The 26,843-nt window shown below is 32.4% G+C and overlaps 1 protein-coding gene across 4 annotated transcripts; it reads left to right on the top strand.

Moving 5' to 3' along the window:
- Window positions 1-1,930: 1,930 nt before the first annotated feature.
- LOC143071921 (uncharacterized) lies at window positions 1,931-23,936 on the top strand. 4 transcript variants are annotated; one of them, XM_076246612.1, is made up of 4 exons: window positions 1,931-2,016; window positions 13,398-13,460; window positions 18,724-21,410; window positions 22,111-23,936. In XM_076246612.1, the coding sequence occupies exons 3-4, from the start codon at window positions 18,728-18,730 to the stop codon at window positions 22,161-22,163; spliced, it is 2,736 nt and encodes a 911-aa protein (XP_076102727.1). In that variant the 5' UTR covers window positions 1,931-2,016; window positions 13,398-13,460; window positions 18,724-18,727; the 3' UTR covers window positions 22,164-23,936. The 4 variants fall into 4 exon arrangements, with proteins under 4 accessions (XP_076102727.1, XP_076102726.1, XP_076102728.1 ...); XM_076246611.1 differs by lacking the exon at window positions 1,931-2,016 and adding an exon at window positions 9,802-10,090; XM_076246613.1 differs by lacking the exon at window positions 1,931-2,016 and adding an exon at window positions 10,114-10,190.
- The last annotated feature ends 2,907 nt before the right edge of the window (window positions 23,937-26,843 follow it).

The raw sequence follows: 26,843 nt of genomic DNA, 5'->3' as shown, positions 1-26,843 counted from the left end.
GTAAATAATTTATCATACTGTACAAATTTGATCATGTTCTAATCCTTATATATATAGTGACTCTTCTATGCCTTCGCAGAATTTATACTACGATACGGGACCGTGCGTCATGCTGTAGAAGATAAAACGCATGAAAACGTAAAGGTCATTTTAAGGGTAACACTTACTACCGAAATGTAGACTTCTGGACTAAGAATGCGTTAAACATAACATGTATACGTTTACCTTGAATTTATAGTGACTAAGATTGATGGGCCTTCAAATAGGTTATATACATTTCGATACAAGATTTAAGTTTGCAGTTGTTATATTTAAATGATGTCTTAGAAAATGCATGTGTAAAGTTTTATAGTTAAATCATGAACTGCAATGCATCATTCGCAGAAAAGTATTTATCTCTAGATAATAATATAGAATAAAATAGTTGAATGTTCCCCATACTTCGCAAAACAAGTACAATGACCTCTAACTGTAAATTAACAAAAACTTGAATAATTTCAAATTTTACTCTTACTCAAACAAACAAAAATAAATCTATATCTATCATATCGTACAAACATAGAACACTTCAAGGAAAATACATTTACAAATTTACAAATAGTATTATCCGTTCAGGAGAATACTTAAAATAAGTGTTAATCTGTGCTGCATATATAATTCGATATCGTTACATTTTTTTCGAAATGGTATGTGTTATATATAACCGAGATATTTAAGTGTTTTTTTAGATAGAACGCCCATGGTTTTCTACCATTGAAACATAACTAGCTTAGTTTACATAAACCCATATAATCTACTTTTCTCTTTGTAATTTATGTTCACAGGAAACTATTTTGATATAACGATATAAATGTATCGAGATAACGATTTAATTATATCGAATTAACGATATAAATATATTGAGATAACGATATAATTTTTTTTTTCTCTGGGCTTTCGTAGATATAAATGTTGCGATTTACAAGAAGGGTTTTTATATACTTCTCATCTATTTGGTTTTTTGCAAAAAATGTGGCAAACAGCAAATTTTTTTTGCAGAGAAGATATAGTTCTGTCTGTTGTTTCCAGAATCATTGGGCATAGCGTTGTAATTTAAACATGTGAACGTATACCCAATGACGTTTTAATAAACAATTTCGTTTTTTGTTTAATCAAAATTCCGATTCCAAGCGTCAGTAAGATAGCATTAAGCCATGGGACATCAGCATAAACCAGACAAGTAAATTAAAGTTTGAATGATCAATAATGCGCATGTCTTCCTTATTTACACGAGTCAATAAAATATTAGAGCAGTGACCTTAAAGCTTGAAGAACAATGGGAAAGGTCAAAATAATGCCGGAGTTATTTACAACATGAAAATTATATTTTTTTTTTTTTATTAAAACAATGCATGCTGAGAAGATTTTTTTTCGGAAAAATCTTAAACTATTTTATATCGTACAGTACTGTACATAATAAAATTTGCTGAAACCTTCATGGTTTTATAATATAAATTCAGTCATTTCGAATTTTTCCTGTTTCTTGAAAGGAACGTGTCAATTGTTAAATTGATAGGCAATTAAAATTACTCAAAGCAACCAATCAATTAAAAAAATGGAAATAAGTATTTGATTTGCTACCCCAACACTAGAAGAAAAGTTGTTGAAATATTTGTTACATGCTTGTTCTAGATTCTCCAGTTTCCGGACGGAAAGGTTTCCCGACAGACTATACGCTAGGAGGAACATATGTCACATTTGAGTCGGCAGTGATGGCCTTTTAATATTAAACAATTGAATCAACAACTATTTGACGTCAGTATTCACGAATACAACAAGTATCCCTAGTTGAATACAACAAGTATGATCAGTTGAATACAACTCAGTTTGTTTCAGAGTATAATAGTTTTATTATCAATACGCTTGGCATGAACTCAAATAATCACGTGACAGGAAAGCACACTGACAGATAATTGGCATTCCGAAAACGAGAAGAACATATCACTAGCAGTAACACTTTAAAGATAACAGATAGAGGTAAATATTTATTTTGTACATTTATATCAATAGAACTAATTTTTCTTTTTTAGTTGATATTTAACAAGATATTTAAACAACTTTTTTCTAAGAGCTGAATTCATCACGCTACACATTAAATTTATTACATAGTGGTTAATGTACAATGTAAATAGGTGGCTTGGCAGGTGTAATAAAACCTCGTGTAAACGTAAAGAAAAATCTTGGCCTTCCGCCAATTTTATATGTGAACTTTAGTCGTCTGCTATTTTCACTTGGGCGGTAATTATCTCGGGACGTTTATGTTTCTATTGACGACCTTTGTTGATTAAAGATAGTGGTATGGTATTGAAATGCCACAGTAAATAATGTTACCATGACTACGTTATCCGGTAATTGTGAAGTATGATATTGATTATTTGTCTCGTGGGAAATGAAGCGATAAAAAGTGGCGTGTTGAGAGGCGCTTGATATTAGATTGGGTAATATTAGATAACAGCGTACATAGATATTTTTTGATATTCGGCGTTAGATTATTTGATTGTATGCTCGATGAATAACTGTGACGTCGCAATATTTGTTTAACTCACAGAGTGACGTGTAAAATACGTAATTAAAGACGGACCAAGTAGTCGATATCTGAAGATGGGCTACATTTTTGATGATTGTTTGTCCCCTGCGCAATGCGTTGCGGGGGTATAGAAACACCGGGTATCCGTCCAGTCTTGTTGGTGTTCTCGCGTGTTCAATTCTTGCCATATTATTATAAAAAATTCCTCATAAATTTAAATCAGCAATGTCTTGGACAAGTTCGAAAGTCAGTGCCGATCAATTGATTTAAAACAAAAAATCCCCCTAGAAACATTAAATAAATATATGAAAAATTGCATCGCTCATGTTTTCAATTATTGTCCGAATTTTATGAAGTTTTATAAGCGATGTATTTGACGAGTTCGAATATCAATTATTTTCAAAAGAGTTATTGCCATTGGAATATTAATCATATGGGGGAAAATGCCTTATGAGCATTTTAATGTGCACAATTCTTGCTGGACTTTTATGAAATTTATATTTATATCATCAATGTCTTTGGCGAGTTCAAAAATCAGTGCTGATAAATTATTCTTAAAGTTTGATGCCCTATGGAAATATTGATTTATATGATATAGAAAATTGCTTTTTAAATGCTCTAATGTGGACATTTTTTGTTGGATTTTTATGAAACTTAAATCTTCGTCAATATCTTTGACACTTTCGAAAATAAGTGCTGATAAAATGTTTAAGTTATGGAAATATTATTTATAAAGGAAATCATATTGCATTGGCTCTGAAGCTTTCATTTCTCTGAGATATAAATAAAATGATAGTAAAAAAAAGTTATGCCTCCGCCGTAGCGGAGAGGGCATGCAGTTTTACCCTTGACTGTCCGTCCGTCAGTACGACAGTCATATGCATGTTGCAATGTGTCTTTATTTTACTGTAATAGATATTTTTAGAGGACTTATAATTTGAATATCATTTTTTTTACATTATTTTTTTTAAAAAAAGGGGACGCATAAACTCTTTTTTTAATGGTAGGGGATCTTATAATACTTTGTCTCTGTTAAAATTTCGTGTATCGGATTGTCATTCTAGAAGCAAAATTCAATTGTGGTAATTAAAACTGAGAATACACGATTTTCTATGACTTAACCAAAAAATCGGATTTGGTACACAAAAAACATATACAGACGCACGAGTATTAATAATTTTATCTCTACAATCAGTCACAAAGTTGTTTCGAATAGGTTGCTCACAATTACTTCTGTTATTAGATGTCACGTTAATATCGGAAAAACTGTACATAAGTTTCAGAACATTTGTAGTCAGAGAAGGGAAACCAAGTTTGGGACGTACGTCCGTACGTACGTTCTGTCTTTGTTTTTTTTTTTTTTTTATTGATAAACACCCAAAAATTGTATCCTCGAACGTTCATGTCATCGAAAGTTGAACTTAGAACTGAAGTATATGCCGTCGCCTAGTATGAACTCAATTATTATCTTGGGACAATTACGTAATAGTTCAGTATCAAGTGTCGTATACAGAAACTGTTTTATATTTACACGAAACGTTCAATTAGTTTAAACATTCCTAACATTTGTACAAGATTAACTACTAAAAAGCAAATATTACAACTTGTACTATAATCTAAATAAAATCGATTAAATTGTTTTCGAACTTCGAATTTATAAGAGTTAATATGGTTTCAATTACTTTAAGTATTGATTACTCTGTACTATCATATAGTTATATGGAAAGCACGTCGTCCAATCTCTACTTATAACACTTAATTAAATCAAGGAGGTCATATAACCTCCTTGATTAAACAGACTGAAACTAATTACATTCCGTCTTTTTGTACGAAATTTGTATCATTTATTTAAAACCATTTTTGTATACATATCCAATGTGTCGAAAAAAATGGTTAAAATGTGTTTGACACGTCCGACAGTCCGTCAGTCACTTTTGGTTTCCGATTAATCACTTCGACCAAATTGTTATTGTAAACATAAAATATCGAGAGCACCTGTGTAGCTCGGTGAGATGACCTTAGTCGTTACTTAAATTTTAAACATATATAAAAAAGAAAAATCAAATCTCTTAACTAATTGATTGCCATCAGTTTGTTTAAGATTTAGTCGAGACAATATTTAAAATTTCCGTTGATCATTCAATCATTTTATAGCTGACTATATATATATATATATATATATGCGGTATGGGTTTTGCTCATTGCTGAAGGTGCTATGGTGAACTATAGCTATTTATTTCTGTGTAATTTGGTCTCTTTTGGAGATTTCTCTCATTGGCAATCATACCACATGCATCATCTTTTTATACGACCGCAAAAATTGAAAATTTTTTGGTCGTATATTGGTATCACGTTGGCGTCGTCGTCGTCCGAAGACATTTGGTTTTCGCACTCTAACTTTAGTAAAAGTAAATAGAAATCTATGAAATTTTAACATAAGGTCTATGACCACAAAAGAAAGGTTGGGATAGATTTTAGGAGTTATAGTCCCAACAGTTTAGGAATTAGGGGACAACAACAGGTCCCTAATAAGCATTTTTCTTGGGTTTTTGCACAATAACTTTAGTACATGTATAAGTTAATAGAAATCTATGAAAGGAGTAGGTCCAGTTAGACCCCTTTTTGGCCCCAAAATATAGCAGTTTTACAAAATTGTTAAAATGTAAACTTTTATTTATTTATTGGACAGTAGAATGCTTCTGCTACATAAATATGGGCTGTTTTTCATTTGATAATACAATGCACATATATCGGGTACTAGCACCATTAAGTCATGCTAAATTACTGAAATCTTCACAATTCTAGCATTTTAGTTGAATTTTGGACGGTTTTCGTGTAAAACGAAAGTGGCCGCATTCGTGTTCATCATTAATATTGAAATGTAAGGTTGTATTTTATGATTATACATAACATATATAAAGGTTGAGGATGAACACGGATGCGGCCACTTTCATTTTTGACAAAAACCATCTGAAAAGTGACATTTTTCGGCATATTTGGTAGATTTTTCATATTTAAGCTTGAATCGGATCGTTTTTTATGACTAAATCAGTTAAAATCTTTCACATAAACTAATCGAATCAAATGAAATAGACACTTAAGTGTTTAAAAAGTGGTCAAAATCTTTCGTCAGATGAACCTGAAATTTGAGGCCAAAATCGGTCCTTACCGGACCTACTCCTTTTAACACAAGGTTAACTGTTTATGACCACAAAAGCAAGGTTTGAATTGATTTTTGGAGTTTCGGTCTCAACGAATTAGGGGTCAAAAGGATCCAAAATTATCTTTGTTTGATTTCATAAAAAAAATGAATTATTGGGGTTATATATATAGATATGCCAAATCTTACCGTGTATTCAGATTCTTAATGTTTGGTCCTGTTTTCAAATTGGTCTACATTAAGGTCCAAAGGGTCCAAAATTAAACTTGGCTTGATTTTATCAAAAATTGAATTCTTGGGGTTCTTTGATATGCTGAATCTAAACATGTACTTAGATTTTTGATTATGGGCCCAGTTTTCAAGTTTGTCCAAATCGGGGTCCAAAATTATTATATTAAGTATTGTGCAATAGCAAGAAATTTTTAATTGCACAGTATTGCGCAATAGCAAGAAATATCTAATTGCACAATATTGAGCAATAGCAAGAAATTTTCAATTGCACAGTTTTGCGCAACAGCAAGAAATATTCAATTGCACAGTATTGTCCCGTTTTCAAATTGGTCTACATTAAGGTCCAAAGGGTCAAAAATTAAACTTTGTTTTATTTCAACAAAAAATGAATATATGGGGTTCTTTAATATGCTGAATCTAACCATGTATTTAGATTTTTAATATTTGGGCCCAGTTATCAAATTGGTCCACATTGCGGTCTAAAGGGTCTAAAATTGAACATTATTTGATTTCATCAAAAATTGAATTCTTGGGGTTCTATGATATGCTGAATCTAACCATGTATTTAGATTTTGGATATTGGACCATAATAGGTAAAAGTCCAATTTAAAATTTTAAAGTTTTTATGTTTAAGTTCTTAGACCACATTCATTCTGTGTCAGAAACCTATGTTGTGCATGTCAACTATTTAATCACAATCCAAATTCAGAGCTGTATCAAGCTTAAATATTGTGTCCATACTTGCCCCAACTGTTCAGGGTTTCACCTCTGCGGTCGTATAAAGCTGCGCCCTGCGGAGCATCTGGTTATATTTTCATTTGTCTTTTTTATTCTTCTATTTTTCTGCTTTTTGCTTTCCTATCATATAGTTTTGTCATTGTGGTCTTCGTCAGACTGTCTGTAGACTTTATTTTACAATGCAGTTGACAGATTATCTTTTGAATTTAAATTGATTTAAAGTGCCAAGATTGTAGCTTAACAGTTCAAATTATCAGTCCAGAACTGACCAAACTGGCATTAAAGTTTTTCTTTTTCTTTCTTTATCAAAATAGAAACGGCTTTCAAATAAATGCTCAAATTGTTTATAATGTTAAATAGCTAAAAAAAAAGTTTAATGCTTCAAAATTTGATAAGTCAGATTTTGGGCTTTTCCCGGCACCTTGTATGGTATTTGTTTCTTGTTTTGGGTGGTTGAGGCATTGGTTGTAGTATATAACATCCGACTTTCCGCATTTTCGCTCTCTCGTCTCCATAATCCAATTGTTGTCAGGCCATTTTAGTTGTTATCCTTTAGATATTAAGCTGTTTGGCTTGTTATGCAAATAGTGAGATGGCGTTTCGTGATTATTTACAAGGAATAACTGCCCTTGAACTTATCTAAAATATTTCATGGCTTATTGTTTTTATGTCCTTGTCGTGGCGGAGGGGTTATAAGTTTAGCCTTTGTCCTTTTCTGTCCGTCTATCCGTCCGTTCGTCTGTCTGTCCAAAACTTGGTTTTCGTTCTCTAACTTTCATGACTTTAGTTTGCCACAAGTTATGAAAATTATACACAATGCTTATTTCCATAAAACACATTCAAAATTATACTTCTTATGTTTCTATATCCTTGGGTTTGAGTGTATCTAAATAGTTAACTCTGAAAAGCGCGTAGGACGCACGAAATACATAATAGAATTAGGTTCATGAGCAGCGGATTCACGGGAATCCTAGATGCCCTGCCCCTACCTTTTTCCGGATTGTAAACTTATGTTTTCTTCAAGTATATATTTATGATTTTGTTCTCTCCCTTTAAAGGCAAAACAAATCGGCCCCACTCCTACAAATTGAAAAATAATATGCTGGCTCTGCAAGAGAAATTAACGCATTGGATTTATCCCGTAATTACATTGTGTCGACACTGGTTTCTGTCGAATCAATGTCGATACCCTTCAGCCGAGATGGAGTTGAATTAATAATTCACTGGCATGTTACCGTTTCGACTATTTTAGTTGAGGAGAACGCTTTTAGTTGAGTAAAGCGCAAGGACGGATTCAGGATTCCTAAAAACCATATATTCATATGTATATATATATCGCCGAGCGGAGCGAGGCTTAAAAAAGGGTATACGATTTTATGCTTAAACTGGTATATTTTTCAATCAAAGGCGGCGCAAATGAAGCCGATAACTGCTGATCTATTTTATAAATGATAACCATGCTTGATAAAATTTTGAAATCCGTTAAAAAAAAATACGGCTTACTGATTTACTCTGACAAAGTTTTACGGAATGAATTTTAAAATATTCCGTCTATATCTGACGTCTTAATTTAATTTAAGGATGTACTTAGGTGAGGTTAGTCGAAAATTAATAAATTAAGAAGTTAAAATTGATACTATAAGCTGGTAGAGCATCAATTAAGGAATAAAATAAGCTAAAAATATTGAAAGGTCATGGACCTCCTTTTTGAGATATTTGAGATTTAAAATATGGCGGGAAAAGGCTGACTCGGACTTTTACCTTATATTTGCATTGGTATTATTATGTCTCAAAACAAAAGAAAGAAAATTGAGAATCTTCTAAAATTTTGGTAAATGAACTTTCATGAGATATTAAGTCTTATATAAAAAAAATAAATGGGTGTTATGGGGCAAAATATTTTACATTGTATTGTATGGAAAACCACCAAGGAGTCCGAACATTTGACACAAATTCCAAAACCTCACTTAAGTTACATTCCAGTTGCACTCAAGAGAGTTATTGGGTTGTTTCGAATAACATGGCAAAAATATGGATATATAGATCTATTAATAATTTCTAAGTGCTGTGTACAAGTAATCATTAACACATCCTGACTCACAATGTCGGATATCCGTTTACTGTTTTTGATATTATTTGGCATTTCCGTTCAAAAGAATATAGAAATTTTAGTCAAGTATTTAATTTATATATCTAATCTTTTATTTTTTTTTTTTTTTTTTATTGTTTTATTTAACTTGTTTGTTTGTTTTATCCTTGGACTATCCGGGAAATCCTTTTATGTTTAGATCCGGATTACAAAGGCTTAACATTAATCCGGATAACATGACGCATGTGTTTCTATGACAACGTCGTTACAGTAATTGATTAGTATTGAATAATAGTTTCAGCCTACAGATAAAATGACATGATAACATTATCTGTGAGTGCCTACGGGATCGTTCCTGTGGTAACATGCACAGCTGTTTATAGAAATATCGTCTGCTGCAGCTGTTACTTGTCGTCTGCTATATTTTAAAAATGCTGATGATATAATTGAAATACGATTGTCACTCTAAGTCTGTTTTTTATGTGTCGTCGTCAAATTATAACATTTCATGAACAAGGTCGCAGGTGTGTCTAGTGATTAATTGTACACATGTACGAATGTTTACCTGTGTTCTATTTAAGTAGATGATATAATCAGTCAATCCAAGTCCAGAGAATTCGCCACAGGTAAACTGGTTGTATATGTTATTGCCTGTGCCTCCAGCTTATATTGATTACACTTTAGAAATACCAATCAATTGTTTAATTTCGTACTTCTTGTTTGAATGAATAGCGTTATGGGCCTCGTGCCAAATCGTATTATACACAGACTATAATAAACCTTTTGTTTGCAGGAATAAACTAAGCCATGCAGAAAAAGGTGGTATTTAAATATGAATGTCGGCTGTTGAAAGGGGCTCCTATAATTCATAATCACAATGCATTTCCGTCGAACATTCAAATGATTAAATTAATTATTGTTCGATTACTAAAAAAAACAAATGAGATATCACTCCGTTTATCATGAAAACTTGCTAGTAAAATTTGCACACTTTTCGACGAATAAAACTTGTCGAGATAACATTAATTAAGTAGACTTGGCTGTCTGCCAGAAATTGAGATTGTTCAGCTGTCATGATTAGCATGTCAAAGGACAGGATATCAGCCTGAAGCTAAGGTTATTAAATGGTTTCCATTGGCAACTCACGGTGATTGGACATGAGTTATTAATTTCGGCAGTTATTAGTCACAATGTGAGATGATTGGGAATGTGTTCACAGGACTCACATGATACGAAAAATGGATCAATACTTGAAATATTTGTACAGTGGGATAATAGTGTACAACTCGTTAATTTATATACAGAGGTAAATATTCAGGGGAAGTGTAACATGTTTTATTGGTATTTTTGCGTCGATAAATTTATGACCGGATAATGTAAACAATGGATATTTTTTATCAACACATGTATGTATGTGTAGATTTATTGCGCATGAACACGTTGAGTATTGATGAACTGATAGGAGATAGTGAAATTACGTCAATTTTATTTTTATTCGACGTCATGTGGATGCACATGAATGGATCGTTCAAGCGTATTATTACTATGATAAGCTAAACTGACGCTTTTAGTTTTATAAACAATAGAAGTACGCATTAACTTGATTTTTAAGCAGTTTTAAAAAGGAGCTTGAATATGACAGATCCAGTTGGAAAGCAAGTCCTTGGAAACGTCCGTTGTCGTCAAGCTTTATCAGCAACAATAGCAGGGGGAATTAATAAGGTGGCGCTACAGTCGTCCGTAACGTCAAAAAGTCCGCCAAATGAATCGGCTAAAAGATTGACGTTTAAAGTATTTTTTGCAACTTGTCATGCTTTTATTACAATTAAATTTTTAAATTTGTAGGTTTTGTGACCAATATAATTTCTTTATAACATACAAACATTACAAAAAATAGCTTGTTATTGCTATTCCTTTATCCTGTCCGTTCTAAAAAAAAATAGCCATCTTTTTTGTTCGCCAAAAAAATCGATTTTTCCTAATTTGACGTTTGCGTATCCAAATACAGAAAAGAACGGTTATAATCTTAAATGAAACCGGGAAACCTATTTTAAATTTCTACACTGTTTTGAAGCCATCATTTTTTACTTTTATACATCAATTTTAGTGACCACCAGCCATGTCAATTTTTATCTGGTTTTAGCTACGTTTCTACTTCAAAACAGTAAAGTTTAGCTCCTTTTCATTGTATCTGTTTCAAAGTGCTCTAAAATACTGATTTTATTAAAGACATGAATGAAATTTTGATTAAAAGTTGTGGATTTTCACAATTCAATACGATACTTGTATTTTAAAGTAACTAAAACCCCTTTTGATCCCCTACACAAATTGACGGTGACATTGTTTTCTTTTTTCAACATACGTCATGTAACGTTTATAACAAAATATGTGTCAGGGTCATGTGCATAGTAAAAATTTACACATTGGAACTTTAGTGAAACAACAAACAAAGATCTTCTTTATTGCGTTTAAAGCTAAACGTCTTGGAAAATTCTGACAGATCTGACAAATTATTGATAGCCTACTGTATGGATGGACAAAAGCACAAAAATAGCAATAAAAAATGCATTGCAAAGAAAATTCTGTAGGAAAAAAACATATGAAAAAAGAAAATGAAGGTCAGTTAATAAAATTTTGCTTATATTATTATCTCTTAACTTAGTAAGCTATATTTTCATTCTCAATTTTATAGTAATGTGAGCAAAAACTAGCTTATCAAGCCAAGTCAGCCAAACAAGAAGTTTATTCATAGAGATGTGTTCTTACAAAATTGAATTTATTCAAATGGCAAATTCTTGTCAAATTTAAGCATCTTTGATCATTATTGAAGTAAAATGCACAAAATTTGTCCCACCAGTTTCATTTCATTTCCTATTACTAGTATTCAGGTAAAGTATATATACAATACTTTGTTTATAAATATGTAATTATTTAAAGAAGCTGATACAGCAACCTGTTCAAGAGAAGAAGCCCCATTTTTTCCAAAAAGTTTACTTTCATAATCTATAAAATACCCTGAGAAATAAGACTAAGGGCTACTGTGCAAGCTAAACTTATAGTTTAATTTTCCAATAATAATGATTCTGAAATTCAAAATTGTGTCACTTTCACTTATAATTTAAAGCATATTTTTTACAGAATTTCTGTCAATATTTTTGGTATAAAACTTATAAATCCTTTATTTGTATTTTACTGTTCAACTAAGAAACATAGGCTTGAGTTTAAAGGCTCTCTTAATTTGAAGAAATTTGTTGAGACTCTTGGTCACACTTTATAGAATATAAAATATATATGATCAGTACTATTTATTTAATAATTATATCAATTTTCAAAAGATTATTGAAATTGTATAAACTATGTTTTATTGCATAAAATATAATTAGAAGTGTTTAAAAAAAATTCTGCTAGGAATGATCCCACATATAAAAATTACATGTAGTATATTTCATCCGCCAGATCTAATTTCTTTCAATATAGCTAGGTTTTTAATTTTACATGTAGATGTCATTATCCACATTTCTGAATTGTTTTTTTTTTTACTACAGTAATATTTTGTCTTTTAATATAAATTTACATTTTATAGCCCTTCTCTGAAAGATAGGGGGAAGTATCTCTTCTTTATATTATCATAACATAGTTATAAATCGAGTTCGTTTATTTTCTTTCTAATTTTTGTAAAGTAAACTTTTTTTTTAATTTTTATGCATTTTGCTGGGTTTTTATTTTTGACTGGTGATATTAAGGGGAGATAACCACTTGCACAAATCGGCATAAAAACCACCGCTTCGGTTTGAAATCAATTTGACGTTTGCGTATCCAACATTCTATTGCCGAGATATTCATATCGAGTGTTTGTCTTAATGAGATGCTTTATTAAATTTAAATTCAGCCCATCATTTTTAGTTTCCTCGTAAATATTTAGATTTTTCGTTCAGGAGACTTGACAATTTTCACCCAAACTCCAAGTTTGCAGATAAAATAAAGAATAAAGGACTTTGATTTGATGTGTGAGCTTTGACGAGAATAAACTATGGATACTCAAGATTAGTTAGGTCAATAAGTTTTTATTACGACAATAGTATTCAGTGAGTTAAAATGAGGTTTGTCTCATCCGTTTTTTTACTGAATTTTCACGGTCACGTGACTCTATTGTTGCTGATAAACTTGGGGTCAAACCGTGACCTGCTTTCCAACTGGATCAAAAAGTTTGATACGACGTTAAAATCAACTGAATTTATTGTGACGTCAAACCTACATAATATGACGTCATTAATGACGTCAAATGAGCATGTACGATTATAAATATCGGACCAGTCAAAATATGCAAGATTTGATGATTTTTTTTCTGATAAATCTTCATCAGCTTTTTTTTTTTTCTGAATCTTTTATGTGTGAGTTAATACTATCATTGAGAGTAGGTCTACTTGGCTTTCTTAATCCAGATATTTGTATAGCAAAACCGACTAATGTATTATTGATATTAATTGGACATTTAAGCACCGACATAAACTATTAACTTTTTAAAGATTTGTTAAAACTTAACAAGTTCATTGTTTATTTACGTTTTTATACGTTGCGATATTTCGTACTATTTGTATTCTTTTCTATTTCAGAATTGCAAATGAAGATCTTCAATGACAGAAACTTTGACGATTCCTGAAGAATTCACATATTATGTAAGACATTTCTTTTAACATATAGAGATAGAAATAAGAAGATGTGGTATGATTGTCAATGAAGCAATGCCAACTATCCACCAGAGACCAAATTACGTACATGCTAAAAAGACGTTTGCGTCCCAGGTAACTACATCACTCGTAAAAATGATACGTTTTTTTTTATAATATACAAGTATGGCGTATTCACATACAAGTAAAGCTAATTCACCTATCTATATTATATAATAATAAATGATTGTCGTATACTGTCAGCATTTGATGAATGGTTGATTCACAATGTCGTGGTTTTAGGAGAATTCAACATATTACAGTCATATTATAATATAAATTATCATTTTATCCCTTTTAATCATATCGCAAATGAGTCCACATCGTCTGTACCAGAGGGAGTCTCAGAGTCACACATGTGTCCACATCGACTGTCTGCTGTCACATAGTGTTTTGAAATAAAGCATTATTGAAATTTTAATGGTATTGTATCGTCAGAGGGACACGTGTCCAAATTTAAAAAATTCACAACTGCATTACTATATTTTCATTTCTCCGATGTAATGTCATCCGGGCGTATGCCATAATATATATCGATTGACGTCATATTTGGGCATTGCGATGTCATAGACGCCGAGCTGTCGTTTTTCCTGGCAAACGAAATGTTACCAATCGGTGAAAGGGTACCACACCCTGTTGTACTAAACAATGGACGTCTTGCAACCATTTGTTATATGATGCATTGATTGGGAGACCTCAAAGGAATGGAAAAATGAATTTGTATATCATGTATATATATATGTAAATCATGTAGATAACAAACAAACAGAAAATTCAAACATCTGAAGCAGTACTTAAACAAATACAAATAACTTCAAAACAAAAATAAAACAAAAAGCAACAAAAACAAACAATCGAAACAAAAACTAAACAAACTAGCTGCAAAAAACAAACAAAATAAAAAAAAATCAACTATATTTGACTGTTTGATTGTTTTCTGTATAAATTGTTAGTCTTAGGGAGGTACCATTTGATTTTTATGGAAAAGGGGGGGGGGGGGGGGGGGGGGGGGCTAGGATGAAATTTAAAAAAAAAGGCAGGACAGGATTTTGAGTAAAAAAAAAAGGCAGGATGAGTAACTTGGCAAAATAAAAAGGCAGGATGACAATTGTAAAAAAGTCGGAATAAGCTAAGAAAAAAAAGGGCAGGACCGAATAGACTGAAATATAAAAAGGCATGACAGAGATTACAACTAAAAAAAAAAAAAAGGCAGGACACAATTTTTCATCCTGTATCTAACTATCATACAGCATAGTTGGTTTAGAGTGTTGATCAAGTTGTGGTATGTCAAGTCCTAAAGTTGTACAGTACTTTTTTTGTAGTTAGTGAAGTAAAATTAGACACGTGAAGTTAAATTGAGCGCTCCATCTCATACACCATGATTCGTATAAAATTGTTTTGTTTTTACATTGAACCTTTCATTCACATCTGTTATTTATTTAAGCTTATATAGATAACATAATGTCCAGTAATGGGGATGGTGATCTAAAGAGCCATATTGGGCTGTATCTGTTGTCCGTTCATAATAAAATTGAAAACAGCTCTTCACCTGAAATGAAATGAAAAAAAAAAATGGCCATCGTCTTCTTTTGAAGACGAGCTTGTTGCAATGTTTATATCGTTGTCCCCTCTATAAACTTTCGTTTTTGTCAGATAACTTTTTTAAAGAACATTTTCTTTAAGAACAAATATATTTTGTCAGCTGATAAATGTTAATCTATGCTATGAATTTAATAACGACGATTGTGGAGGATATAATCCGTTTTGTGTATTCATGAAATATTCTCCACTGAACGTAATTCAAAGTTTACTTGTCCATCTTTGTGGATATTATTCTGATGGATGATGTCAACTTTGTAAAGATTTATTGAAAGATTCAATACGAGTGGTAATGATCCATAAGCTGTATGTGTATAGTTTGAACTGAACGTTAGGACTTTGATAGTTGAAAGTCATAATGAACAGATGCCGTACGTTTGCAACAGGAAGTGTATTGCTTACAATGCTAACGTTAAACATTTGTACATAAGAGAGAGTTTATACGGCACCATAAGACTAAAAGGAGTTGCAAAAGACTTATTTAGTTATGTTACTTGTTCAGTTCATTGATATTATTGGGAAATAACACAGACACAATAGGTGTTATCGTTAAAAAGCCTTTTATTAAAAAGATATTTAACTTGAACTTAATGACCCTTCTAGATTATACATATAATCATTAGCTTAGAGAGTTAATCTTTAGACAGCCTCTAGCTGTTTTTGGATGATTACATTGGAGTCTGACGAAGTTTGATTTATAAAGATAAGATTATATACAATCTATAAAGCAAGATAAGATAATAGACCAGATTTAAAGATACCTCTCCATTATATAGTGCATCAACGATTAATGAACAGTTTATTAAAATCCAAAAAAAGGTAGCGATCTTAAAACGTGCTCATAAAGATAAACATAATTACACAGTCATTTAACAGTAACCTCGATTTGAGATCATATTTCACAATTGATTGATGTAGACAGCAAACAATCAATTAAGATTAAAGACTATTTGTAATTTTGATATACGGATTTTTTTATAAGCCCTTTGGGTAATATATAACAAAAGATACAAGATGTTTATCTTCTGAAAGTTGTAAGGTAATGAAGTTGATTATGATGATGGATTGGTGATATACTTCCAGTGACAAATACCTCACGAATTTAATGAACAGAAGACACCAATGAGATACACATAGGAAACCTGTTATATCTAAAATTATACGTGGAGGCCAATCTAATTAAAATATAGACCTCTGAATGCGTTTAACTACATATGAGCTCATATGTAGTTTATATGTTAATTAGATTACGTGGAGGCGTATTTGTGATTGGCTCTGAACTATACACGTAGCTTTCAGTAACTGCAAGCACTGTAAGATCTTTACTCTGTGTGTCAGTAATACTTTTAGTATGTACTTATGTTGTCTTGTAGTATTTCACTGTCCCAGGTTGGGGAGCCGGATTGAGTGTTCACACATTATACATGTCCCAAGTCAGGGGCCTGTTGTCTATGTGTTGTCGTTGGGTGCTGTCTATTAAGATTTTCGTTTATGTATTGAACTTAAATTGAGTCGTTGGTTTTCTCGTTTGAATTGTTTTTTTAATACTCAAGTAGTTGCAATATATGGCCATTGGCTAAAACTTGTCTTCAACTATCCTTTGCACCTGATCAAATTTCCGTTTGACAATTTCAAATACTGCCACAAATCTGTTATCCAATACTGGAAATACCCGGAAAACTGATATGCCACTGAGCAATTGGCAGTCGAAATAGAATATTTCAATCAGTTATCATGGTTATAAAAGAAAGAAAAATGATTCCGATTCAATATTTTATTCTAGTATAAACGGGCCCTTGTAATTGATATTCATTGTATACAAAGCATATTTACAACATCAAAGAAACAATATACAAGTATAAAATATTTATTCCACTAAAATAACGAGAATCGGCCGAAGAAAAAAAAACACTCCCATGAATATCTGTATTACGTAATGCGGTGTCAAATAACTGAAATCTAAGAATATACAATTACGCCAATCTTCATCATCAACAATATCATTATCATATCTTTATCTGTTCAAAATATTCCAGACAAATATATTTTTTTCTCCAGTTTTATCTTTAAATGATTTATAAATTCGTAAACTGTTTAATAACATTTTGAGACCAGGTAAATCCTATGTTATAGATTTTAGATATAGATTTATCGAATAAAAGAGAGGCGAATGATACCACAAGGATAGTTGAATTCATAAAACGAAAACTAACAAAAGTCAATAACATTCTACATAACACAACACAGAAAACTGAAAAGACTTTAGCAACACGAACCCCACCAAAAAAAACAAAAAAAAACGGGGGAGATCTTAGTTTCTACAGAAAATATTCTTTGCAAATTTTGTATGCCCCCGCCGTAGCGGAAGGGGCATTACGTTTTACCCTTGTCCGTCTGTACATCCGTACGTTAGTCCCAAAGTTGGTTTTCCTTCACGTTTATCTAGTTTGCCTCAATCAAATGTTACACAATGCTTATTACCACAAAACACAGATCAAGATTTATTTGTGATGTTGTAACTTTAACCGTTCTATAGTTATGCCCGTTTACAAATAGAAACATTGCTGAATTTTTCTTTTCCGTTCTCTTACTTAAATTAGCCTCAACCAAATGTTATGAAACTATAAACACTTCTTATTACCACAAAATACAGATCTTGTTTGAATTTTGGTTGTGTCAACTTTACTGTTCTATAGAGTTTTGTCTTTTTACAAATGATAAAAAAAAAAATGCTGAATTTTTCATTTCTGTTTACTTAAGTTTGCTTCAACCAAATGATATGATCCTTATACACAATACTTATATTACCACACAACTTATATCAAGTACACATTTGGGTAGCGTCCCTTTTAAAAAAAGCATACCAGACGAATTTTCTCTCTTCTGACGTAAAACATTACAGATTTATAAAAACAAAATTAAAATTGCAAATAAATTTCAACAATGATGTATATAGGTGTTCCAAATTTCCACGAAACACGGTCACCCTTGCTGCATGCTGAGAACGTTTTGAAAAATCTAATCATATTCAAATTTCAATAATTTCTTCAACTATTGTTTATTTCTGTGTGCATGTAAACACTTTATTTCTTACTGCGTATATTTATGGCGGTCCGTGCAATGGAAGAAAAAAGGAAATCGAATGTATCACACAAGCGAAGTCGATCTGATGTGTTTTTTTTTTTGCAACTGACAATTGACAACTCGAAACTATAAAATCGCATCTTCAAACATGACTTATGACCGCTGACCTTATGTAAGTTTAATTAAAAGAAATGAAATTTAAAAGGGCTTACGTATACATGTAGTGTGAAATTAACCAGCAAACAATTGTTTAATAAAAAACCAAACGTGTTACGCAAGTGTTATTGTTCGGTCTTGCACGAAACACAATCCTCGTACCGCTTACTATGTAAAGGTAAGGAAGGATACAGCTTGACCAAAAAGTTGATATTCTTAATGGTAAATGTTGTTAACATTTAATAAAACGATACAATGTACATGTACATAAGGTAGATAAAACTTAAACTAACATAACTTGTGTACATCAAAAAGCTTGTATATACAATTATATTGCTTTCATGTCATATTCTATAATTATATTTTTTTTCAGTAAAATGACGATGCAGGTCAAAGAAGAAAGAGTTGACACGGAGTATCACAGGAGTGGACAATATGTCGCCGGACTTCAAAATCAGCAGTATGCTCAGCAACAACACCAACAGCCTGCTGCTCCTCCGATCTTCCCAGCACCGGGTACCTACCCCGTACAAAACACTTCTAATTACGCTGTACAAAACACTTCAACTTATCCCGTACAAAACTCTTCCATGTTGATGCCAAACAATGTGCAGACTTCTAAACCAGAAGAAACTGTTTCCGAAAATCAAATCGATTTCTCAAGTGTCAAGGGCATTTTTGGTTGGACATCAATAGATGGTGTCGATGTTCCGTATATATTCCGGAAAGACAAAATGTTTGTTTCAGTACGGATAGTGGAACAAAAACTTTTGAATAAATATCCAAATTCCTATCCTGACGATCTAGGGAAACATCAACCTCTGACTAGTTTTTTTATTACCCCACACGAGTGCAAACTACTTAACGAGATCAATCAAGTGCACTGTGGCGGAGAGTTCGGCACAAAACTTTTCTCGATCAAAGACCTTATAGTATTATTGTCAGATTTTGTAGAATTTTATAATTTAGTGAAAAAGACATTCCCGGAGAATGGCAAGACAACAGAGGAAGAGGACAATAAAGCGTCAACGGGATCGGAATGTGGATGGCTACAAGTAAACAATACGGTCTCACCTTACGTTAAAAGAAAAGCTGATAAATTCGTTCCATTGTCTGTTATGAAATACGCAGCTGCATTGAATATTCCTGGGACCGGCGTTTTACCTGAAACCGACGAATGTGACTTGCTGAATAAAGCTTGTAAAATAGCAGGATTTAATTTCTCATTTTCTAAGACTACTCGAATTATTTCCTTGTGTGAAATTATGAAAAGTTGTAAAATTAAAATAATGGAGCTTCCGATGGAAAATCCGTTACAACACGCACAATATATAGAGTTGCCTAGCAATAATAACAATGAAACGAATCAGAAACCCATCGAACCAACACCAAAACCAGAACAACAAACCACTTCCAAATCACCAGTGCATGACATGGTTCCAGGTCAGTACCATCCCAACCAAATGCATCCTGCTTTTATGGACCCTAGAATGATGTTTTCGTACACCAGACATCCATACAATATGTACGCAATGCAGTATGGACCGCCAAATGTAACTGTAAATCCTCAGCAACAACAACATCATATGTATCCAGGCATGGGACCACCGCCTCCATACGTCAACGGACAGATGCCTAACCAGCCTGTCCATGGAAGCAGAAACCCGACGCCTGAACGTCGACCAAGTCAGTCACCAGTAAGAACACACAGTAATGGTAGCGGAAGTTCTACACCGCAACCAAAATCACCTAACAGATTGACATCACCTAATCATTATCAACAAATGAGACCCCAGCTATCACCAGGATCTTATCATGGACCTACTTCACAACCACAAGGATTACCAATGCCAGCAAACAAACCACCTAATAACAATATGCCACCAGGCCAAATGCCACCGGGCCAAATACCACCCGGTCAGATGCCACCTGGTCACAATATGATGTTTCCAAACCCTATGGCAAATTTTATGCAAAACCGCGGACAGTTTATGGCGCAAAACATGAGACCCAACGTTAGACCTGCAATGCTAAATAATAATCACTTGATGCCGCAACGTCATCCATCATCAAAACCACAAACAAATCCGAATGTGCGTACACCCAATCAGTCAAACATGAGAGCACCACAATCATCAACAGGTGGGCGGCATCATATGCCACCACCTCCGTCCATGTCGGGACCACACCAAGGACCAATGAATGCTTTACAGTCAATGGTCTCTCACCAAAACGGAAACGTTAGACAAGGCGTACCACAAAACATATCACAGACAAACCAAAGACACATTCCTAACGGTTTTAACCCAAATGCTATGAACCAGCCTCCTCAAAGGCAAGCTAACTTGAATAACAATCAAAAGAATGTTCTAAGACAGCATGTACACAATACAGAACGACCACGAAATGATACGAACGATTCCGTTATCAATGGGGATGGTAATTTCCCTCGTCATATGACTTCAGGTCCGAACAATCAGGAAAACAAGGGACCAGAGAAAAGTATAAATCAGTTACTTGTTGAGAGTATTAAAGGTGTATGGTTAGGTGGTAAGAGTATCTCGTGTATGCACTTGAACAGTCCGGGGAGAGGCGGTAAATTTTGTTTAGTAGAAGCTGTTTGTAAACTGTATTTCAGTGGATGTAGTGTAAATGAATTTCTATACGCATTAGAAAACGTGTTAAAAGTTCCTTTAATGACATGTACTGATGACGAGGAAAAAGCTTTTATTCATTATTACAGTTTACCCGTAACGGTCCTCAAATGTAACAAAATGATTGATTTTGAAGACTTGGAAAAATTCTTTCCGCAGTTGTCATATGTGTTTAAAGAGAAAACAGGCAATGGTGGTGCTCATAAAACAATGTCTCAATCTGATAGTGACAGCGCTTCCGAGAATCCTGTTCAACACGACCCAGCAATGCCAGTGACAATGAGTGAAATGCAACAATCAAATAAACGACCAAGTAGTACACCAATTTCTGGACCCCCAGCAAAGACGAGCAAACGTTTGGAGGACACAGTTCAAAGGTTAATGCATCAGCAAGAAATGACAACGGGTAGGTTATTTGACAAGTAACCCTAGAAAACATTATTTCTTTTATTGTTTTTAGTCTTTTTCTCCATTTTCAACTACTCATAATATTCGAGATTCTCATTTAACATGTTTTAAAAACGTTCATTCGTTAATCTGTGTATAACTTGTCTGATATTCATGAACCGGATTAAGTGAGAGAGAAAAAAACAACGTGCAAAAACGTTACACAATACAATGATGTATTGTTTGCCGCGTTACCCGATCGTAAAAAGGAGTTTACATCACTTTCTTTTTTTTTGGACACATTGACAATTATAAAACTGAGAACATGTTCTTGTTAAATACTTATACAGATCATACAATATCTTCTGTTACTAATTTACTACATGGTATTTATTTTTCTGACGTACTATTGATATCCACATTGTACATATCGAATGACCATTAATTTAAAAACAGGAACCGATCGAAACTCTCAAAATGGACAAAATTAGTACAATACTTAGATTAGACCAGCCGAAAGAGAGAAGAATTGGGGTAATAAAATCACGTGCAAGAATTAACCGGGGTTACTTTTGGTTAAAACAGAAGACGTAAAAAGTGGTATATGCAAAACTTTATTTTTTATTTTGCAGACGTTGACACCAAAAACTTCTGTACTGTTGTATGAGTGAAATATAAAAAAATACATCTGAATATTAATTGATTATTTTATGTTGCAGGTGGAACAGAGAATCCGTCGGGAAGAGGAGCGATTATAATTTTAGATGATTGACCAGTATATTGACTGTGTAGTGTTCATAGTGCTATTTTTATTTTATTTTTGTATATATTCATCAGATAGAACCAAAGAAAAAGTTAATTATACATTCATTGCTTAACCATGTTTACGTGTGTTTTAAAAGGGAAATTGCTCGAAAGTTTAAATTTAAACTGAAAAAGGAACTGCATTCATTCATTTGCTTCAAATATGATATTTACTTGTCTTTTAATTTACAATTTTTTGTATGCCAAATAGTATTATATATTATCCAAATGCAATAATTTAAACGACTTTTTAAAATATTTTTTTTAGTTAATTGTGATTTCATTTGATTTGGTAACTGTCAAATATTGCATGTGAAACAATTTCCACATTTTTGTAGTCTTTTTCTTGTCAAAAATAATGTAAAATGTTCTTTTTTATATAATGAGATTTGCTTATTATAACGATTTTTTTTAGTCAATGGCATCGTCAATATTAATTAAGTTTGATCATTCATATCAGCTGTACATTAACGTTTATATATAACATGTGACCTCATATCTATGACAAATAGTTCATATCAGTTGTTATCACCACACAGAATCTCCCATGTCGGAATCACATCTGTAAATATGTCTTACAATATTTATTACAACTCTGGAGGTTATCAGGGCATTAGACGTACTTAATTTAGTCAGTAATGTGTTCTTTTGATTTGTTGACACAGAATTGTATTACGTTTACTATAAACTTGTTTTAAAAAAGTGTGATCAAATAATTTGTGATCATCTGAAATATGCGCAATAAAAAATTATGTGTTTTGAAATAGGTGTCAACTTGCTCCTATTGTTTTGTGTTGTGTTTTTTTCATGACTTAGTGCATTCATTTTATTCTTTTATATAGAAATACAAAAACTGTTCTTCCTAAAATGCCTCTTGATTTTGATGACCATTATAATGTAGTGAGTTCAGCCAGAGACATATAATATATGTGTCTGGTTCAGCTAACCATTTTAAAACAGAGAATGGTAGGACTTTTTGTACAGAATTTTTTATTTGTTTATATTTGCAGTTGATATTAACTAGAAAGGGTAAAATTGAAGTTTAATGAACAAAAGATTTCTGCGATGTTACAAAAACTTTTGAAAAATTTGTTAATAAAACAAATGGTCCTGTTAAAAAAAGCACACATTTTAGTATTCTAATAAATGCAACAAAAAAGGTACATCTTAGTCTTCTGTTTGACAGAGCTGTACATTTATCTATAAGAACTGGTCGAAATGTACATTTTTTAAAAATACGATTTTCTTTAGTGCTGATAACTTGATTCATTTGTTCTGTAATCTGAGGGTTAAAGGTTGTAAAGTCATGACCTTGAGGTGCTCTTTGATGTTAAAACGTACATGCATTTGATTTACAATATTTACTGACAATGAAATTTTATGTTTTGTACTTAAGAAAGAAACCAGTTGATTTTTAGAGGTGAAAAGCAGCGATCCTTGATTTCAGTTGACGGTCTCGCCGTTGACATTAATTATTTTCGTTTCCTTTCTTGATATAAAACATCTCTTGTACTGTCGATCTATGTCCTGACATTTTTTTTTAACTTTTATGTAAGACCAAAGTTGTTTCAACACCCGTTCCTTTATCCCAATAAAAATCAAATGGTTGCTTCTTAAGTATGTGCTTTATATAAAAAGTTTCACTGCTGACAAATTAAGTGAAAACATGATTGAAATGTCAAACAGTAAGTTGTTATATTTTTTATTACCATGTTTATAAAAAATAAAAATGAAAAGTTAATTTCGCTTGTTTGTTATTTTCCTTGAATTACGTAATGTTCTGAATAAGTTGATATGGTTTGTATATTTAAAGATAAATGATGGAACTTTAATGAGTCCGCAATATAAAAACGAAAAAAAAAAGACATCTTAAAGGTTTTACAACAATATACAATTATGGCCCGTTGAAGAGGTGAATATCCAAAATTGTCAACACGAGAAGGTTATTTCAATAAGGGCGCAGCCCGAAGTGAAATAACTATTAAGGGTTGACAATTTTGGATATTCATCGATTTTAAGGGGCCACAATTGTTTTATTATACCGAACTAACAGTGGAAGGGCCTTTTGAACTCTTACAGTAAATATATACTATTTTTTTTTACATGACAAACAAATGACGTTTGAAAATACCTCATTTGAATTTCTCGTATGTACAACAACAATAGAATCTTTTTGTAAAATAGTGATGGCCCTGAAAAGGACCGTTACTCTATGAGCGACATCTTCGACTGCTGTCACTCATTTCACTTCCAAAGCCTTATTTCCTCGTCTCTCGATGGGCTTCCAGTGTAACGTGAACGCTGCCATTTTGTTTATTTACGTCTGTGACGTCATTTTCATGGGAGATAACTCAAATACAAATCAACAACCTCAAAAGGTTATTCACCGGTGAATAATAGGGTTATTCACCGCTGGTGGAAATTTTAGGGTTATTCATCCTACATTGCAATTGAATGAAAAACAACTGAATTATTCCATGTCACGTGATAACGTTTCACCCAATAGAATTGTTTAAAATATATGTAAGGTATAATAGTAACACATGTAGTAGGTCAAGCGTTGTTTAAATCGTCTGGAGTCTATGCAACTCCTGTTTACTATTTTAGAGGCCCCTCATGGGGGGGGGGGGGGGGGTCCTAGTAATCACATAATCACCATTTTTTTGCCAATATAATCACATAATCATTAAATACTTGCTTATCTTTAGTAATCAAATAATCATAAACTAAAAATACAGTCCTAGGTAATCAAATAATCATGAAATATTTGGCTTAATAATCAAATAATCATTAAAAAAACGGCCAAGTAATCACATAATCAAAAACCCCATGAGGGCCCTCATTTTAAACATATGCCATCAAAACAAAATCCCTATACAAAAAAAAAAAAAATCTTTTAATGTGATCAGAAGAGAAATATTTACAGATGAAAAACATAGAGAAGGCATTTGAACTATTTGAATACTTAACCCAATTAATTCCAACATCAAACTACAACTCCATTGTGACACCAACTCTCCACGACGGTCAGTGGAGAATACAACAACCAGGATACCAAACACGTGTGTGGATAGTTGTCACGTTGACATTCTACCACACCTTATTTTCATGCAAGAAGTTAATAAGAAGTTTCAAATCTGTAACATGCGATAATACAATAAATAATTATGCATGACGGAATAAATATGTTCAATGAACTGTATATTGAAACGAGTATTTTTATACGACCGCAAAACATTTTGCGGTCGTATATTAGTATCACGTCGTCGTCGGCGTCGTCAGCGGTTTCCAGATAACAACTTTAGTGTAAGTAAATAGAAATCAATAAAATTTTAACACAATGTTTATAACCACAAAAGGAAGTTTGGGATTGATTTTGGGGGTTATTGTCCCTAAGGTTTAGGAGTAGGGGGCCCTAAACAAGAATTTATCTATTGCAAGACAATAAGTTGTGTACAAGTATTTCAATTGTTCTGAACTTGTACCACAATGTTTTATACCATAAGTAGAAGGTTGGGATATATTTTAAGGGTCATGGGGCAAACAGACTAGGAATAAAGGGCCAAAAAGGGTAAAAAAACGAGCATTTTTGTAGTTTCAAGACAATAGATTGGAGTTATCTTTCTTTGTCCAGAATGGTTGTTGAATCACCGAAAACCAATGCTTTATGAAATTTTCTTTGAAAATTAGAGTTATCTCTCTTTGTCCAGAATAATAGTTGAATCAACTTAAATCAATGCTATATACAATATACAATGCAATATTCACTTTTACTACCAACTGATAAATTAAAGCAATCTTTACCATTCAGTGATTACAAGCATTTTGATTACCATTCTAGGGTTATGCCTCTTTAAAAGTGGAAAAATTGAAGAATTTTTTTGTTTCTGTTCTCTTAACTTAAGTTTGTCTCAACTCAATTTAATGAAATGTGTACATAATGCTTACTAACTCTAAACTCAGTTTACGTTCAATTTTTGGTAGCTTCACTTTTACAGTTCTTGAGTTATGTCCCTTTATAACGTTATATATGCTAGCGGGGGCATCATCTGTGTCCCCCATATATTATTTTAGAAGTTACTATTAATTAATATTAATTTTAACCATGATTGTATGAAATTTTATATTAAATACTTTATGATGTATTTAAATGAGTAGTTATTGTTTCAAACTCCATTAGAAATTTGAATTGAGATCATTTTTGGAATAAGGGAAAGGGGGAGGTGGAAAAAAGGGGGATCAATTTTTCTTATTTCAGATTTCAGAAATTATAAAAAGAAAATTTCTTCAAAATTTTTTTTAGAGGATTAATATTCAACAGCAAAGTGAATTGCTCAAAATCAAAAAACAAAATTTTAAGTTCATTAGACCTCATTCATTCTGTGTCAGAAACCTATGCTGTGTCAACTATTTAATCACAATCCAAAATTTAGAGCTGTATCCAGCTTGAATGTTGTGTCCATACTTGCCCCAACCGTTCAGGGTTCGACCTATGCGGTCGTATAAAGCTGCGCCCTGTGGAGCATCTGGTTTTAACATTTAATTAATTCATCTTAGTATGATAAGTTTATTTATACTCATGTAGACTTCGACAATGAAAAAATACCAAACAATTTCGTGATATTTGGGTTGTTTATGTACTATCTAG

Source organism: Mytilus galloprovincialis, chromosome 4, assembly GCF_965363235.1.
Source record: "Mytilus galloprovincialis chromosome 4, xbMytGall1.hap1.1, whole genome shotgun sequence".
NCBI classification, from domain to species: Eukaryota; Metazoa; Mollusca; class Bivalvia; order Mytilida; family Mytilidae; genus Mytilus; species Mytilus galloprovincialis.
The sequence above is the reverse complement of the archived record's forward strand: the minus strand, read 5'-3'. Positions and strand labels throughout refer to the sequence as shown.

Bases quoted from the DNA above. Each gene is read 5' to 3' on its own strand.
- LOC143071921 (XM_076246612.1), top strand. From the start codon at position 18,728: ATGACGATGCAGGTCAAAGAAGAAAGAGTTGACACGGAGTATCACAGG. The intron at 21,411-22,110 runs GTAGGTTATTTG...TTTATGTTGCAG, and splicing joins TCAGCAAGAAATGACAACGG to GTGGAACAGAGAATCCGTCG.